The sequence below is a fragment of the Anas platyrhynchos genome, chromosome 13, assembly GCF_047663525.1.
Source record: "Anas platyrhynchos isolate ZD024472 breed Pekin duck chromosome 13, IASCAAS_PekinDuck_T2T, whole genome shotgun sequence".
Taxonomy (NCBI): Eukaryota; Metazoa; Chordata; class Aves; order Anseriformes; family Anatidae; genus Anas; species Anas platyrhynchos.
In genome coordinates this window covers 16,738,927-16,758,889 of record NC_092599.1, presented here as the reverse complement: position 1 = coordinate 16,758,889, position 19,963 = coordinate 16,738,927, and the positions used below count along the sequence as shown (strand labels likewise).

Here is a 19,963-nt window from a genome sequence, read left to right as displayed (position 1 = left end):
TGTGAAAACCATTTTGAATTGGTTTTCCTATCTGCTGCTTCAAATTGAAAGGATGGAACAGAAATAATAAAGGTGAAATCATGCTTTCTAATAGGTAAAATGCTCTGTAAAACTATAACTACTCCTTTATTAACTGTAAAAAGCACTAAAAAGTGTGGGAGTGTCTAAAAAATCATATTAATTGACCTTAAGCATGTCTGAAAGAAAAACATACTTAGAACAAACACGAAACAAAATTCTGAAAGTAGACTGGAATGATTTACAAAAAGACTGTATGAACAAAAACTGCAAAGGACATGTTAAATCATGTCTGCTTGGTGTGCAAACCAGAGAGTAGCAGTTGCTCATGACTTCAAACTATAATAAGATGGAAAATCTTAACATTTCTTGATTTCATCAACTGATACGTGATGTCAAAGTTAAACTCTCTGTTAACATTTACTGCTACTTACTTTATTCCATTTTTACTATTCTTAGAATGACCTCTACACCTTAGGTAATTAAAATGCCTCTAAAATCAGTCACTGACATTAAATAACTAAGTTAGTAAAAAATCTTATCTTTATTTTATGTCTGAAGCTCAAAAAAAGATGTAATTTTCATGGCTGAGTTTTGAAAAAACAATGTTACATAGATGTAAGTGCACGAGTGCAAAACCTTTGCAAATTTTAGGTGAGTATGGATTTATGCAAAAAGACATAGCAATGGGAGTATGCCCATGTACTTCCTTGCATTTAATTATGTACTGAGAGTCTGCAATTTAACACTGGGAAAACATCTTGTTATCCAATGTATATTATTGGTTAACCACTTTTGCAGTTTTCCAGTGTGATGTGCAATGACAAAAATGGATTAAAAAAAAAGGTTTTTTTAAATCTGTTTGTTTGTCAAGAGTTGAGGAGAGTTCTGGCTACAAAAACAAAACAAAACAAAAACAAAACAAAACCAAGTGCTTTCTTGGGAGCATGTGTGTTGTGAAATTTACCTTTTTTGTCTTTCTTTTCTTCTTCTTCTCCTCCAGCACCTAACAGAGTAAAGATGATGCCTGTCTGAGAATTCACACCGACAGCAGTTACGAGCATTCGTCCAGAGCCTTCCATGACGTGAGTACCTGAAAATACACAATATAAGTGCTTGCTTATGCATACATACATATATATATAAACACACGTGTGTGTGTGTGTGTGTGTATATACATATATAAGTTAAAAAGAATAGCCATTAAATGTTTTACACAAGGCTAGCACTGAGGGAGATCTGTAACCGAGAAAGTTACACTTTTAAAATCTTCATCAATGTCAATATTATTACATATCAAAAATAAGCCCTATTGTTATATACTATTCTCAACCACAAATGGATTTTTAATTGCAAATATTAGGATGTATATTCATTAGCCACATTACATTCAATTTTAAAAAGAAATGTTGTCACTAACAGAAAGGTTACACAAGTTTGGAAGATAATTTAGCTTCATACGTTTAATTCTTGTAACTTAAGAAATATTTCTTAATATTCTGCAAATATTCCTCGGAGATTGTTGTCCAGATTACACTGACTATACATGGAATGCTATTACATAACTGAAGCAAAAGCATATGTGCAAGTTCTCTCATCTTTCTCAGCTGTTGTTGATTTACAGGCATAGAAAACATATTTTTGAAGATGATTTCTCATCTTCATACTTGAAAATCAATACTGAAAAAAATCTTCAAGGGATGTTAAATTCAATTAAATCACAAGTTTCCCAAACAGCAAGAATCTGATACACTTGAAAACAAAATCAATGTGTACAAAGATTTCTATTAGGCTAAAACAAAGTAAAATGCAGAGTATTTTTTTTTAAGATCATTTGTTTAACTAGGTAATTACACCATTATATTAACTAAATTCTTATTGAGAAAAGAAATGGATGCTTTATTGTATAGAAATTTTTAATTTCCAACTCTTATTTAAGAAAATGTTGGGGGTATCTAAAATCACAGCCTCTTAGAAACCTTTTGCTATGAGTTGTGGAAACATAAACAAACTAGGAATTCCTAGAAACAGTCATGGAGTATTTTGATCTAACATCTTGGAAAAAAATTGTAACACTTTATAACATTTTAATAGATCTGTCCTTAGTAGATAGTGAATATTAAAAGACATACACCACTGTATGTCAGTCATGTGACACAGTTATGTTCCTATGGTCTAGACAAAAAAATAATACCTAATGATGAGAAACTACTCATATATGAAGCTATTAATTGAAATATGTTTTATATTTTATTCTTTACTGGTAGAAAATTATGTATGCCTATTAAGCTATAGCATTGTCTATTTAGTATAAGTCTTTGTGACACCCAGATGAAAAGCAATTATTTCTCTATGTGAAGTTGGCAGGGTAAACTGAGATTGAAAGTAGCTGGAAGTTTACTGGGTTTGGGGTTTTTCAAATACTCTTTCCTGCATTTGAAGAAGGAGGAAATAATTTGGAAAGTACAAAAACAGACTATAACATACAAAGTAAAAGCTGTGAGAATGGTTTATATATATTCATATAAAACAAACAAAAACCCCATATTTATAATCCAAGTGAAATATGGTTAACTTGGTTAACGGTAACACATGGTTAACTAAATCTGCTCAAAGATTGGTTTCTTATTTAACAATTTGTTTTATCGTAGGTATTAAAGTTTGAAATACATTATGTATTAGGACTAGTCATTGTCACAGACATGCATCTGTGGGATATAAGTAAAATCAGACCAGATGGAATCAGAATATAATCCAGTAACTAAAGTACCATTATAGGAAAAACAAAGAAAAAAAAAAAAAGGAAAAAGAAAAACCTCCTATATTTAAGTAATTTATTTGTTTAAGACAAGAATTCAAGTCTTTAAGTCAAAGAAAAAGTTTGACCATTGTGATCAAAAAAAGAAAAAGAAACAAATAAACAGTTATTACTTTCTTATTGCTTATAATAACCACTTTAAAGCCTCGTCACTGTGGTATTTGTGACAAACTACTTTTCTGGGTTTTATTCTATTGTTTCTTAGATCCTCACCTCATTTCAAAACTAATGTTGTACTGCTCCACAGTTTGTCAGAAATGCAAGGTTCCCCATTTACTTTCATTAACATGAAATCACTGTTTCTTTCATTCTGTTGACAGCATGAGTAATGTAAATTCAGTAACTGACATCCTAAATACTTCTGTGGCTAATGGGGTAAAGATTCTGTTATGTTTATTCTCAACTATCTCACCCCTGTCACTTACCCAATGCCATCATTACTTATCACTCAATATTTAGAAACAAAAGCAAAGTTGTTCACTGATGCCTGTAGTTTTGAAACATATTGGAGGAAGGGATGTCTGAAGCCACAGTGAAATAGAGAAGAATCCTCAGTCTTATTGCAAACTACTGCAAAATGGATTTTAACCAACTGAATTATGAGTCTGTGGCATTGAACAAATAGGCATTGAACAAATAGGGGTTGTTTTAAATTTCTCATGGAGAATCTTATTGAGCTTTCACACCTACTAAACCTGGACATGGAAAGATTCCTTCCCCCTCCTTTTCTTAAAAAAAAAAAAAAAAAGCATTTTAAGGGTGATGATTCTCATTCAAATGTTTTCTCTTTGTTGAGTTATCTCAAAAGTTGACAAAAGGAACCTTTGTCATACATAGATATATATTAATATAATAATCTCCTTATAACCTTTTTTTTTTTAACACATTTTCTTATTACTGCACATCCATTTGCTGTCCTCAAACAATGCCACTATATATTTGTAATCAAAATCTTCTTATAAGTAATCAAAGTTTCATGTTCTTAAAAGGAAAAGAGAAACACAGCACAGCATATAGCCTAGTTTGAGACCATAAACATCTCATCACAACCTTGAGAAAAATTCAGCAGAAATAAGAAAAATAGGAACAAAAATACTCCACTAGTCAGATATGTTTAAAAAAAAACAAAAAAACAAACAAACAAAAAAAAACATGACATTAGTGAGTTGTGAACTGTTCCTATGGCTCCTATGAGGTATTTCTGTGATACCATTTGATTCCTTAAAAAGTCATTTTCTCTCTTTCACATGACAGAACAAAACATCACGAACATACAAAACAACTATCCAAACAACCAAAATCAAATCACATTCAAGTCAAAAGGAACAGTAAAGATCTTTAAGAATTAGAATAGGTTGTACTGGCTCAGGCAAAACAGAAAAAAATGCCTGAAATTTAATGCATAACTTTTGAAATAACTTCTTTTAAGGCCACCATTTAAAACTATCTTTTAATTCATAACTTTCTTTTAGTATACATGTTTTATTTTGAAGGAATCTTCTTCTGTACTGGACTACAAAGGTGTGCATAAATATACACAAAATACTGCATGCATATGGGCAACTTTATTAAGAAAACAAATATCCACCAATTTTCAAGCTTACGTTTTGTGCACCTTGAAAAGGCAAAATGTCTTCAAATGCATGAAATGCCATGCTGAACCTTTTAAACCTTTTCTTAACGTTAGTCTTGTAAAACATAATTCTGAAATGTTGAGTTGCATACAAATGCGTGCTTTGGAGCTGGTACTAAGTACTAATTTATCAGCAGACTACTCTTTGTTAGGATTACTGGAAGCTAATCACAAAAGCTGAACCTCCTTCCATCTAACTCTGGCAATTTCGTCATTTAAGTGGTGTTATAATTCATTTATATTAGCCTGAATGAAGAAATAGACTTTGTGAATTTGATCAGCTATTGTTACATAAATGAAATGCTGGAATGAATGCATGCTTTTCACTTAATCTGTTCACCAAACATGTATTTCAAATTCATGTGGAACTACTACACTGAATTATTTCCCTCTTTAGACTATTTTTTCAATATTAGTAAAATATATATTTTTTTCACATGCCAAGTATTTTTTTTTTAATAAACAGTGGATATTCCAAGATAGAAAATAAGGAGATTAGTTCAGTGGGAAAAGAGCTATTTGGATTACACAGATAAGGAAGCTACACTGAAGCATGTACATTTTCAGACAAAAATGCAACTAAACATGTACTGCTCAAAAACCTCCAAATCTAACAATACTAGTGAAATAGGTTGGAAATATGGCTCAAAAAATACAGAAAGAAATGCAGAGCACTCTAATTTTGAGTGTTTATCCTGTTTTGTTACTTCCAGCAAGCTTGAGTTGAGCAAAAACTCTCTATCTGCATGTCTAAATAATGGTTTAGTCACTGCAATTATTAAAAGGTAACTGAAGTCACTAAGAAAGCGAAACAACCATCAGAATATCCTCTTTAAACAAAAAAAGTTTTCCAGCAAAAACTCATCTACATGTAATTTCAGCATAACCAAATAATTTGGAACATTTTAAGTTAGATGCTCTGTTCTAAAAATTTCTGCTTTGCTAGAAGCTTAGCTTTGAATATTTTCCGGCAAGGAATTAAGACAGAATCAGAACTATTTTTCTCCAGGCAGTAACTGACCCGATTCCTTAATCAAGCTTCCTTCTAATTTGCAAAACCTAACAAAGCACCATAACCAAGACATTTCCTTAATTTATTTGTTCTTTAATAAGCTGACTCTTCATTGTTTCAAAGAATCAAACAAACAAACAAAAAGTACACATGGATGAAACTTAGGTTAAGATAACCTTCTGTCAGTATCAGTTCAGTGAGAACTACACTGGGTCAGTTCCTCTTTGCAACTCTTTCATGCTAATTTCATTAATCAAATTAATCTAAATAACTGGAATAACTGAAAAAAAAAAAAAAAAAAAAAAAAAGCTTTAAACAATAAACCTCCAAAGATATTTTTTTTACAATGTTAACTATTATCACCTTGTACCCCTAAATAATTACTGAGGCCAGACTCATGTACAAAACTTCTGTATATGGGAATCATGGATTTCTCTGAATTTCAAACTATGCAGAACTTGAAGGGCATATCAGTTTTCACAGAATTACAGAATTGTAGGGGTTGGAAGGGGCCTTAAGAGATCCTTGGGTCCAACGCCCCTGCCAAAGCAGGTTCCCTAGAGCAGGCTGCCCAGGTAAGCGTCCAGATGGGCCTTGAATATCTCCAGGGAAGGAGACTCCACAACCTCCCTGGACAGCCTGTTCCAGTGCTCCATCACCCTCACTGTGAAGAAGTTCTTTCGCATCTTGGTGCGGAATGTCCTATGCTCTATTTTTTGGCCATTGTCCCTTGTCCTGTCCCCAGAAACCACTGAAAAGAGGTTGGCCATATCCCTTTGTCTCCCATAGTTCAGGTATTTATAAACATTGCTGAGATCCCCTCTCAGTCTTCTTTTCTCCAGGCTGCACAGACCCAGGTCTCTCAGCCTTTCCTTGTAGGTGAGATGCTCCAGGCCCCGTATCATCTTTGTGGCTGGACTCTTTCCAGGAGATCCTTGTCATTTTTGTACCAGGGAGCCCATAACTGGACACAGTACTCCAGGTGAGGCCTGACCAGGGCAGAGTAGAGGGGGAGGATCACCTCCCTTGACCTGCTGGCCATGCTCCTTTTAATGCACGCCAGGATCCCATTGGCCTTCTTGGCCACCAGGGCACAGTGCTGGCTCATGGCCAACCTGTCTTCCACCAGGCAAAGGTGGACGAGTATCAGACAGTTTCATTACCCAAGCTCTCTTCACCTTTTGGTCAATACATGCCCATGCTCATTGCAAAGAAATTTAATATAACCATGGGCTTGTTAATACTGTTGACTTTTGATACAGTGTATTGTGCTACACCACGCATGCAAAACTCTATTAGTGACCTAAAAGAAGGGAAAAAGAAGTACAGTGGAACTATTGGTTGTTTTCATTTCAGGTATATCAGTTGAGTTTCATTTCAGTTTATATTCCCATTTCTGCCTTCCTAGGTAGTACCAAATGTGCTATATACAGATGGAAATGAACCATCTGGTCTAGTCAGCACTTGTACTCTTAGAATTGCTTCTCAAGTATAGTAAATGACTATCTGGATGATTAAACAGGACATTAAGCACAGAAACTCATTTAGTTTAATTATGTCATTGAAACTAATCGAATATTAAAAATGTTTCAGGTGCCAACAGTGAAAATAAGACTTCCTGATTCATGGTGTTTTTCTTTCACCAAATTTAGACCCACAAAAACAAACCATGGCTGCAATTCAAATGTTACCTTTCTTTAGCTTTCTTCTATCAAACCTGAACTGTCTTCTTTTCCAACAGACGATGGAGGAAGAACAGTGGCAAACATCAGCCTGACAATCTTTGTCTAAATTCCAAAACCTAATTGGAAATAATTTACTGATGTCTTCAGGTTCAAAGACAAGGAAAAATTAAGGTCTTTTTACAGTTTTTTTTTTTTTTCCCTGCTTTAAAGAAGTTTTATTAAAATACGGGTTCTATGCTAATATCCAACAGAAATTCTGTTTTTAAAACTACTGTGAAACAAACATGACATGGTGGGTTTCAACTTTTTTGATTTTTGAGCTACTAACAATTTCCAGCAGGCACATCAGGTCCAACATCATGGGTATTAAACTTTGCAGTATATCTCTGGAAAAAAAGGTAGTATTTGGTGAACTCATAAGCAAATAGAGTTCAAGGGTTTGCTAACACAGAACGAGTATAAATTCATTAGTATAAATATGGAGCAAAAGTTTGTGCAGCATTTGTTAAAATATCCCATTAATTCTTCACCTTTTTGTAATTACTATAGAGATAACATACTAAAAGGGAAATATAAATAGTGCAAACTTTACTGTAAAACCATAAAGACAAACCTCTCTTTCTAGCAAAGATGTTTAAGCTTTGGGAAGCAGGATAAAAATTTCTTTTCACCTAACTCAACTACTTTCCTTTTCTCTCCCCATCATGCCTTTCAGGGCAGTGTCTTTATATTTTTTCCACAGTCACCACTGAAATCTATGGGTATTCAAAAGGATCTCATTCAATTTAGGAATATGGGAGAGTACACGAACAAGACAACAAGAAGTATACTTTCTGTGAGTTGAGAGTTCAAATGTATTTGAAAGGACTCTATCAAGTTGCAATACATTGATGATTGTTATGAGACCATTATGAGACAAAATAGCAGACAGCTTTTATGCCTTCACATCTTAGCTTAAATCTGTTAAGAACCAGACTATTTAAAAATCTCATTTTTAGAATAAAATATATATATGTGTATATTTAAATGATTTACTGTGTAGAATTATATTACAAAATACAAATAGTATGAATAACATGAACATATAACAAAGATTATGAACATAAAAATTGACATAAAAGTCAATATTTTAGTGTATCCATCTTTCTTAGCACATTTGTTGTTTCTTTCTCTAATGTTTCTACTGTATGCATAAAAAAGAGGCTTTGAAAGACTTTAAAATTTAATGGTTAAATTAAAGTTGGTATATGATGAATTGAAATGATTTTTTTTTCCAGGAATTATATTTTCATTTCCCTCTAAGAATTTTCAGCATTTCTCACTTATTTAATAAATATCATGATCAGAAAGAATTACACACAATCAGAAAACATTAGTCTATCTCTCATATGAAAAACTGGCAAGGTCTGTGTCTGTATTCAAAAGACCTGCTATATCTAGGTTACCAAAACCTGATGCTGTAGAGAACCAAATCAAAACAAAACATGAACAAAGCTGTACATAAAAGGTAAACTCAGAAAGAATTCAGACAAATTTACCTGACAGTAGCATTGGGTCTTTGTCAACAGATTTGCGGACTTGATCTGACTCTCCAGTTAAAGAACTTTCATCAATTTTAAGATCATTTCCTTGAATAAATATCCCATCGGCAGGTAGGAGATCACCTTTCAGTAAAAAAAAAAAAAAACAATGGAAAACCAGTGATTTAGTAAGTGCTTTTATAATTACATAATTATTTCTATGATAAAATTACAACAATAATTACATTAAAATGTAAAATGAAAGCAAATATGAAAGTGCAACCATATCAGATCACATCAGCCACATTATTATAATCTCATAGAGAATAACCTTTGCGTTGCAAATATTTTTTGCTTAACGTTACACCAGAATCAGAATGCATCACACTTAACATACAATGAATAATCACCTAGACTAGGAGGGGAGTGATCTTTTTAACATGACATGAAGGTTGTTCTGTCAAACTTCCTAAGAAAAAACAGCAGCTAATAGACAGTTAAGCAGTCTCTCTCCTTTCTGCTCTCTGGATGCTCTCCTGCATCTAAACCTAGGAGAGACTTGACCCAGGAGAGACTGGACGCCTGTTGGAACAGGCTGTAATTTTCAGGTTGAATTAGACACAGCTAACAGAGTTCCTGCAAAGATTTTACAATTCACCAGAGCATGGGGAGAAAAATGGGGGGGGAGGAAGAGGGGGGTGCATCCTTTATGGTATATAATTATATGGCATCCACCCACTAGTAACACCCAGTTTGTGGACACTTACAGGATCCATAGTTTTGGAGCAGCCTACCAACAAGGGTTAGCACAGGGGCATGATTCCCTTTCAGAAAGCATTTAAAATTGCTTCATATTCATACCTGGACAGATTCCAAAAATTCCAAATACTGTAATCCTCCATGAAAGAGAATTACCATTGTAAGAACAGTTCTTGTCCTTGTCAGTGAAAGGAAATGAAGCTTACAAAAATAAAATTAATTACCAAGTGTAATTTTACTGCATGTATTTTAGGTCAAGTTTTTCTTTTGCCCTCACAGCATAATTATTACCATACCATGGATAGTAATGATACCAAATTATTCTGTTTTTGAATTAATTCCAGTGAAGTGAGTTCCAAATATCCTCTATTTGGCCAGGAAGGGAGAAGGGAAATAAAGTTCAGAAAAGTAATCGATTTGACGAAACTTACCATATTTCACCTGTGCAATGTCACCAACTACTATCTCTGCCACTGGGATTTGGATAACCTGTCCACCTCGGACAACAGTAAATTTCTGTTCCTGCTCAATACGACTTTGAAGCCCACGGAACTGCTTCTCCTTGCTCCAGTCATTGAAGGCAGTGACGAGCACAACACAGATAACAGAGAGAAGGATGGCAGCACCTTCAATCCAGCCAGCTTCAGCCTCACCCTCATCTTCAGCTCCTCCTGTTGCAGTACCACATCCTACCAAGACAATATTATGACTCATTCAGTCAAGCAAAGATCAGTTGTATTAAATTTATCACAAGAAAATCTTGCTGTGAAATGGCAACAAAATGCAAACCAAACCAATGGGTAAAGGCGGCATCAATTCTGTTGTCTAATAGGACTCAGGCTTCACCTGAGCCATCTAACATTCCCAGAAATCAGGAGGACTTAAGAAAAGTGGCTCCTAATACTAAAACAACTAATACCATAAATCAGTTGAAAGTGATACAATTCAATTAAGAATAGAATTATATAAATTGAAGGTTGGGAAAACAAAAAAAAAAAAATGCTTGAAAAGCTACACATCTGATGTAATTTATATACTCATGACTTAACTCTAAATTTTCATTTTAGAAATAGGATACATGAGTAATAACTGCAACAAAGAAGTAATCAAATTTCTGAAGATTGCCTGAATTGATTAAGGGTAAACATTACAAATAGAGATACTGTTTTATCTAACCTACCATTTAATATTTATTGCTTGGTATTTGACCTAGTTTTATCAAGCATAAGAGAAAGATTGTATACCTTCCTAAAAAAGATTAAAGAAATAATTTTCAATATAATTTCTAAACAGTCTCAGCTAAATGCCCTCATAAAGAACACTTGCATAAAAAAAACTACTCTGATCAACTAGCATATTAGTATTTAAACGTAATAATGAAGGGCATTAGGGAACATTCAGAAAAATTAAAACCTAATATAAATTCATCAGCAACCCAATTAATAACTAGTAATTGATATAACATAATCAGTATCTTTCTTACAGAGGAATATAGGGCATATTTGTAGAAAAATAAGTATATTATTTCTGATACAAGTATAATAGTATTTAAAAAGTACATTCTAAGTATTACCTGAACTAATACTGAGATATTTTATTAACTAGTGCTAATTATTTATTTCCAAGTAACACAATTAAGATTTGAATACATTTCCTAGACAAAATTTACAAAATATAACCAACCTAGATGTCCTCTTTAATGAAACAAGCCCTAAAAAAAATAGTTCATGACAGTGGATAGCAAAGCATGCTTACTGGAATCACAAAATTCAGAGATTTCACAACCTAAAGGGGAGAAAAAAAGAACCCAATCCAAGCAAAAGAGCCTTCTCTCCTGAGTGACAGAGAGAGAATATGAACCTTTTAATTTCTCATGAAGAACTGAACAAGGTAGGCGTTTGACATCAGTTATCCATCTTCCTCAGGTACCAGGGAGTTTAGCAATTTCACAACTGTGCTGCTTCCATCTATGACTAAAGTTTAATTTTGGTATATTCATCACCTGACACTAGAGGAAATTAACAAGCAATTTAATTTCTATTTTTAATCTGGAGAGGTTTCCCTGTAACATAAGCATCATAATTCATTAACCAGCTGAGTAATTACTCTTGCGTGTGAACAGTAACAAAATTACCAAAAAAAGTCAAAGGAAGATGTATTAAAGACTAAGCCTCTACTAAGTGAACAGAAGAAAATTAAAGTGAGTTTTTACCAGTGCTTGCTGCAGTTTAAACTCAGATTTAACCTAAAACTCAGATTTAACCTAATTGTAAGGAAAAGCACACTCCCAGAAGAAAGGGCTTTCCTGGCAGGGATGCCTTCAGACAGATGACCTAAATGAATCTTTATATGCAGGACAAGAACGTTGCTGAAAATACTGTTTTTACAGCACCCAAGAAATTAAGTAATTTTTTAAATTATTATTATTATTATTTTTTAAAGTTCAGTGCCTTGAGTTGCTTAAACCAGTCACAAATGCAACTTATAAACTCACAGGTGCAATGTCTTCCTTAAGCAGAACATTACTTGGGAAGGACTGATGGAATTTGTTTTGTTTAACCTTTAAATCATCTTAATTGGTCCATGTTACATTTTAGATTCCTTTTCCAAATCAGTAAATTCACTTTTGCCTTGAGTAGATTATACTGTTTCCCAGCACACATAATTCTGTTTTAGCAAATGTAAGACAAAAATTCACTACTCGTTTTTCATTAGATATGATTTAAAATGAAGAAACAATATCCTATTCTTTTTAACAGCATACATCCTCTCTTCTTTCTCACAAAAGAAACATATGCTGGTCTAACACAAAGATTGATTTTGTTTTCTTTTTGGATTTTAAAGTCCTCACCACTTGAAATTTAGTCTATCTTGTGTAAAAGTGCAAATAAGGTGGGTGATCACATGGCCCAGCTTAACTGACAACAGTAACAGCCCAATCCCCCGTAAGGGTGACAAGGAGCAGCTCAACTCTGGGACAATTATATGGTGATAATATTTACTTTAATCTATAGCATGCCCTCCCCTGTGCTTTCACTGAAAACTGTCTTTGATTTCTGCATAAAGATTATTTATAATTTATAACACACTATTTTCTACTAGAACAAGAATTATGTAATACTTAAATACTTAAATTTTTAAAATCAGACGTTTGAAAGCTGTGCTTTGTCCTTCATTACAAGGAACCCATGCTGTCTCTGGACATACATAAGCATATTCTGTTATTGGAAGAGCAGAATACCCTGTCACTACAGCAGAAAGCTGCCAGTTTTTGCAAGTCTTTTACAAGTCCTTGCTATTTTTCCAAAGAACCAATAGGTCTTATTACTGCCTTTTGGATGTGTCAGAGAAACAAAACCCCTATTAGTCAGTGTACTCAAACCCTATATTAACACATTGTACCTTGAATAGCTTGGAGAATAATATTTCTGAGAAAACAAAAACAAAAAGCATTCTGATACACAGGCATAAAATAAAAAATATACGTTGACTTAAGTAATGAAATTTATCTCGTGTAGGTGTTATCAGAACTGAATTCTACATTAATATAAACAATACCGTTCCCAGTATGTTCATATAACCAGGAAAAGTAGCCTACTGTAGAATGTAAATAACACAAAATGATATCATGAAGATGAAAGGAATTGTGTTTACCTGTCTCATAGATTATGCACAAGCAAAGAACATGTTTCTCTCTTTGTATTAAGGCTGAAAAAAATGTTTGTAAGAAAGAAAGGAAATGTGGAGAAAACACTGAATTTAAACCAAGTTCTTGGAAAGCATCCCTGAATTTGACAAGCTTTAGCACTGAATGATGATTCATGATTCTAGCTTTTAAAATGCTGAGAAAATTCTCCAAAACCTTTTGGAAATCTTGAAAGTTCAAAAATGGTTCATTTATTTTCTGTTCAGCCAGATGATAGTAAATTCAGATGGAGGAAAAGTCTGTGGAGGGAAGGAGGGAATTCTTGGAGTGAGACCCAGGAATAATTAAACTGACAAGCATGGTCAAAAATAAAAGTTAGACTTTTAGATGGATGCAAGAGATTGTGAGGTGCTTTACAGAGTTCAGAACGCTCCTTGGTTGAGATGCAGTTTAGCTTCTATAAATAAACTATAAAGAAGCATTGCTTCTTAGTGATCCATTGATCCAGGTTATCTGACACACTAAGTGAATTCACCCATAGAGGTGACAGGGAGCAGACAGCTCACTCTGTTTTCATTCAGCATGACCCAACATTATAATAGTGAGCCAAGGTATGAGAGACATGAATTGATTACTTTTTCCTCAGAGGATCAGGACTCTGGAACACAATTTTAAAGACCACAAAGAGATTGATAATACACAAATGGGGATCTCACTCCTTGACCTGCTGATGCCCAGTCTGCAGGCTGGCTGACCATGCCATATTCTAAACACCATGAACACCACATGAGTGTTCCTGTCTGTTCCACAAGTTCCCTCACCTTGTCTTCGTGTTTTGCAGTCCCACAAATGAAACAGGATGAAAGTGCTTGATAAATTAATGCCAAATGCACACACCATTCTTTCTTACTGTAAGAATAAACTGTAGCCACTTCAAGTAAAGAAAGCACGCAATACTTACAGATAGGGTTGCTGAACAGATTTTTTTAATAAAGATTTACAGACAAGCAAGATTTAAAAAATGCAACCTGCCCTTCAAGAGATGACCTGTCAGGAAACATTTTATTGACCTATGCTGTGTTCTTGCTTCAAAATTGTTTTAGAAACGTTTCCTTTTAACAGAGAAGGGGAAAAAAAAAAAAAAAAAAAAAAAAAAAAAAAAAAAAGAAAAAACCTTGCATCTCTATTGGTATATATTTGTAGAATTCTTTCTCATATAATAAAGGGGAAAAAAATCTCTCTTTAGCTATTATATCATGAATAAAAAATAATCTAGAAATTCTAGAGTGACTTTATACGGGGCTTATATGGCAAGGTGTTGGTAGCAGGGGGCTGCAGGAGTGGGAGCAGTTCTTGAAGAGCTGCTGCCTGTGGGCAGCCCACACAAGACAGCTCAGGAAAGACAGCATCCCATGGGAGGGACCCCATGTGACGTGGAGTTTTGTTTCTCAGAGGCAGAGAGGGACTGAGAAGGAGCAGACAAAGCATTAGGGACTGACCCCAGCACCGTTCCTGTGCTGCTGGAGGAGAAGCAGAAGAGAGTGGATGAGGGAAGGTTGTTTTAATTTGCTTTTGGTTCTCACTGCTCTTGTCTGTCAGCAATAGATAATAAATTACATTAATAACCCTCATACTGAGGCTGTTTTGCCCACGACAGTAACTGGTGGCGCAGTCTCCCTGTCCTTATCTCAACCCATGTGATTGTTCTTCATCATACATTTCTCTCCCTGTTGTTCTGAGGATGGGGAGTGATTGAGCAGCGTGGCAGGGCATGCACCAGCATGAAAATACCACAAACATATATGAACTTTTGGGAACAAACTACCTGTATTCATAGGACAAAAAAGTCCTTATACTTTTTAACTGTTCATCTATTACTATCCATCCTTTCTGTAGTTTGCAGAGTGATACAGTAACAACTTTATAGATATAGGGAAAGTAAGGCATATAAATAAGACACACAAAAGAGGAAATGATAATATGCTTAAGTAGAATATACAAAATATAATTTCAAGCATCTAGTGGCAATTAGAAATGCTTATATAACCCTCAAAAATTTTGTTAAGGTCTAAGATTGCTATTATGTTTTCCCAGGATTGTACTTGGCTCCTGATGTTACTGAAAAACATGCCTGCAGTTTCATTATTGAAAGGCACAGACTGAAAAGCCTCAAAAAAGTATTAATGTGCGTATGTGTGATTTGTAGCAGGGTTTTAGTGCAACATGGTGAATTGTGAAGTATTCATTTAAAATTATGTTTAACATGGGCCATATCTGTCAGAAAGTTCAATTTAAAAAAAAAAAAAAAGCAAACAAGTTTTTAATATGAGGCTATTTTCTGCCATAACTATGAACATATGCCATGTGTGTATCATTCCCAAAAGACTCATCCTCATGAGATGGAAAATGCATACTCAGTTTGAAACTGTGATTACGCAGATTTGACTGCAAGTCAAGAATGTAAAGGGCTTTAACTCCCTTGGCATAGAAAAAGCAGATGAAGTCATAAAATGGATGAGTTTATTCCCCAGGCACATGAAGGTACAGGTGAGCTGAACCCCCTGCGGGACAGCGGGATGTTCTGAAGTACCAATGGGGAACGATATGCCTGCGCCCGTCATGAAACTTCTCAAAGGAACATTACCAGAAACTTGTGGAAAAATAAGAGAATTTTAAAAGCTTAAAATTTGAGCAGAAATAGGTCAGCAAAGACTGTTGAAAGAGGTTTCTATAGAAAGGAGATGAAGGGAAGACGGAATCTGAGGGTAAAGAGGATTCAGGAAAAAGGGTGGAAAGTAATTCAAACCAGAACATGTGGTCAGTTCGTCTGAAGTGACAGCAACCTGCGTTTCAGTCTCATCAGAGATTGCAAGCAATCTGAGCACAAAAGATACGGGCTAAAAAAATCCAAGAACCAGGAACACTGAGCACGCTGCCTGTGCTGTACCCTTTTAGGCACTTGCATAAACTCCAGGAACTTCAAAATTAACCTGAGAAGCCTATTCTGCATTAGCAGTATTTTAATTATATATAAGGCTTTAGGAAGTAAAAACAGGGTAGCAAGGCACAGGATAAAAAAAAAAAAAAAAAAAAAAAAAAAAAAGGAAAAGGCCACACTCATAGCCAGAGAGCATCATCTGACAATTTACTAGGCTTGTTTCCTGTTGGGATACCTCTAAGTTCAGAGACCCCATTTCAACACACATATTTTTCATAGTATCTCCACCAAATCACCAATTCAGAGCCAGTACAGAAAGAGGCGTGCAAGCACTGTGCACCTTACAAAGAAGTCTCTAATTTCTAATTAGATTCCTAATAGTTATGAGGAGATTCTTAAAGCTAACTTGAATAGGACAACAATTATAATTACAAGCCAAATAGTGTTAGGCTGGAGCATGGTAATTTTTAAATCAGGAAAAGTATATTTTTAAATTTGTGAACATCTGTATTCCTAGCTAAATCCCAACCTACAGCACATACCTCTCTAAGCTACTCATTTCAACCTACACATTTCTATTTTTAAGCTGAGAATACCTTGTGGCATTTAAATTCCCTAGGAAAATCTCATACCACCCCCAGAGGTAATTTTTTTAGTCAGTCAAACTGGTTTTGCCATCAGAAAGACAACAGTTCCCATGATAAAAACTTCTTTATTTAATAGCTTCCTGTAAAAGTCATTTTTCCTTAGCTGAAAACTCCAGCACTGATGTTATTAAAGCAACCTGAGCAGCTGTAAGTTACAGCTTTTTTTCATTAATAGCATTGGGCTTGTTACTAACAGCGTAAGCGACATTTCTTATTTTATCAAACACGGGTGGGAAAAGGAACGATAACCGAAAATTATGCAGCAAATATCAAAACTTCCCTTCCTTAATGACTTTTTTAAGCAGGAACAGACCCTGACGTATTCACTTTTAGGATCTCCTTGTTGTGTTACACCACTTGTCATCACATTGATCCAAAGAGTGGGCCAGGGACCAAACATCACATTGGACCAATGTCATCACATTGGTCCAAAGAGCGGGCAGCCCCTCCATGAGGGAGCACGGTCAGGGCTCTGTCACTTCCAGCACAGGGCAGGATGGCCACAGGGCAGCACCGCAGAGCCACAGCTCATAGCAGAGGTGCAGAAATTACTAGAGCTTCAAAAATGAAAGAAGTTCTCTCTCTTTCTCCCATACTCTCCAAGGACTTATTCAACCATGAAAAACATTTTCTGGTTACTTGTCAGGCTCTGTTCTGCAGAAACGCATGCTCTTCTGTGACCAGCCAAGCAGAAGGGATGGAGTAAGATCAGATTTATTTTTATAAATATCTGATACATGCATTTCAGGTTTAAGGTGCTTGTATATTCACTAAAAGTGATTTGGGGATGCTTATTTGAAAAAAATATTAGAATTCTTCTCTTTGTGATACTTCAGTTAGTTATATAAGGATTTCAGCAAGGAAAAAAAAAAAAGAAAAAGTCCCTGTAGGTTAGTTATATAAGCATCAACTTTAGAGCTCAATATTAAATATTTACACATTTTCAACATATCCCTGCAAGAAAAAAATATCTGAAAGCCCCGAATGCATAGACATTCCTCAGCCTGATCACAAGCATTTGCAAGCAGAGAAACATTAATTTCAATCAACCCGACGTTATCCCTTAATCACTCAGCTTTAACAGGTGCTGTACATCGAGCAAGATTCCCCTGACTAGCACAAAAGCGATGTATTTTGTAAATACCTGTCGAAGGGATGGTGTCCTAACTCCACCAAAGGCAGTGGAATGGAACAGGATCACAAAACTATTTTTTAAATATTAATACATATTAATTTATATTAATTTCTTAAATATTTATATTTAGTTCTGTTTCCCCATGTTGCCAATGCAGGGATTTGAATCACAAGTCCTGTTCTCAAGAGTTGCAGGGTAAAACCTTGACATCGGATTGCTAGCGTTTTACTGTACATTGCTCAGAGCCAAAAGCATCTGGAAAATGTAGTCACATATTCAATGGGTAAAACATAGTTTTCAAACACAAGGTTCAGACCAAGAAAGTTGTTCTCTGTGATTATTAATACGAGTTCAAGTGCAGTTACTCAACAATGCTTATACAGTCATATCCTAGTGGAGTTTTACTTATGGAATTAATTCTTTCAGAGAACTTCTCCCTGGAAAATATGTGAGAAGATTTCATATTTCATCCCAAAGTTCTAAATCTCATTACCTCATGTCCCCAGCTGAGAGTTGAGCAGTACTTGGCAACCTGCAAATCTATCTAACGAGCAATTTCTAAAAGCAACCCAGTTTTGTCGATGATCTACACATCTCTAATGAAGGGAAGGTATCTATGGGACTTAATTTTTTGCAGCCCAACACAGATTTGTAGAAACCAGATGTAGGTCACTACATTATGAAATAATTATTTAATTTACAGGTCCCATGTGACACAAAGTGCACATTCTGCACTTTATAAGTTTGTAATGTGTTGTTACTGAAGCCAGCCCAAGTCTAAAACTTGTGTCATTCATCAATATCACTGACATCCCATAACAAAGCTGCTCCCTAAGCATACTTTGTGAATAGGATTTTGATGCAGTTGAACAAAACCAGAATGAAAGCACTCCTTGGACAAATGTTTGGCTCCAGAAAACTGATGGACCACTTCATCCCATCTTTTTTTTTTTTTTTTTAACTTTTATTTTCCTACTTTTTTTTTTCTATTTTTTTTCCCCCCTGAATCCACGGTGCATGTAGTATTATTTCCATACTTCTTTTAGACTTACCAGTTCTTTGGCAGAGAGCAATACTTAAATTGGGCTTTCCTCGCTGACCCTGAAAATCTGGGTATGAACCTGTTTTCTTTCTAATTGCTTCTTACAGAGACACCATTTCCAGTGTTTCCAGATCTCCACATTGCAATAAAATGTTAATTTACCAATTAAAAAAAGGGAGGGAGATGGGAACAGGGGGAGGGGAGAGGACATCACCAGACTAGTGGATGAGCAGAACCTCACAAGTTCTATGTCATTACAAAAAAACACGGGTCCGAAGAAAGTAGAGGGAAGTGTCAGAAAGACTCTTTTATCTGACTGTATACCCAACCAGAAGCTGAGAATCAAGAAGCGTGTAATCAGAAAGCTTCAGAAAAGGCAAAACCTACAAAATAAAAATTTAATGTAACCTTGAATAATCTTGAAGTACACCACTTGTAAGCATTTTAGAATATGGTTAAAAAAAAAAAAAAAAAAAGCATATCACAAAACAACCAATTCAATATATTCTCATCTCAATACTTACAAAAGAGCAGTTATGTTCACCAATTATCTTTACAGTAAACATGTTTGTTGTGTGATCCAGTGCAAATTTGCAAAACAAGTGTTTTCACACCTCATCAAAAATACTCCTCCCACAATAATAAACAATCATAAACAGTTTCACAGGAATTGCTAAATATATGAGCAAAAACTTCTTAGAAGATGACAAAATAATGAAATTAAATAATCAGTCTTTTATTAAATTCTGCAAATAATTAATTATTTAGATGTTAATGCAGAGAACTAAAGACCATCAGTCAGAGTCTAAGGTTCCCAGTAAGGATAACATATTCCATAGAGTTATGGAATCGGAATATGGCTTGTCTACCCTAGGAAGGCTGTACTGGGATAATGTAACGAGCATCTCTAGTAAAGATATAGCTTACAAAAATCTTAGTAGCTCACAAAAATCTGTTTTTTGATTTAAAAAAAAAAATCTGTTTTTTGTGTTGTTTTTTTTTTTTTTAAAAAAAAGCTAGCAAAAATTTGTTAGCATAATCTATAAAAATTTGATAAAGAAATACATACTTCTTATTATTTACCTGTGTCTACAGAGTAATTGAAAATAT

At 34.7% G+C, this 19,963-nt stretch overlaps 1 protein-coding gene across 25 annotated transcripts in view; it reads right to left on the bottom strand.

Moving 5' to 3' along the window:
* Positions 1-19,963, bottom strand: part of ATP2B2 (ATPase plasma membrane Ca2+ transporting 2) — a 420,614-nt gene that overhangs the window by 93,831 nt on the left and 306,820 nt on the right. For all 25 annotated transcript variants that reach the window (XM_072044123.1, XM_027467734.3, XM_038185709.2 and 22 more), the window contains 3 exons: positions 9,877-10,134; positions 8,705-8,830; positions 986-1,111 (listed from right to left, as the gene is read on the bottom strand). In XM_072044123.1, coding sequence (XP_071900224.1) covers positions 986-1,111; positions 8,705-8,830; positions 9,877-10,134 — 510 coding nt within the window. The remainder of the gene's footprint in view (positions 1-985; positions 1,112-8,704; positions 8,831-9,876; positions 10,135-19,963) is intronic.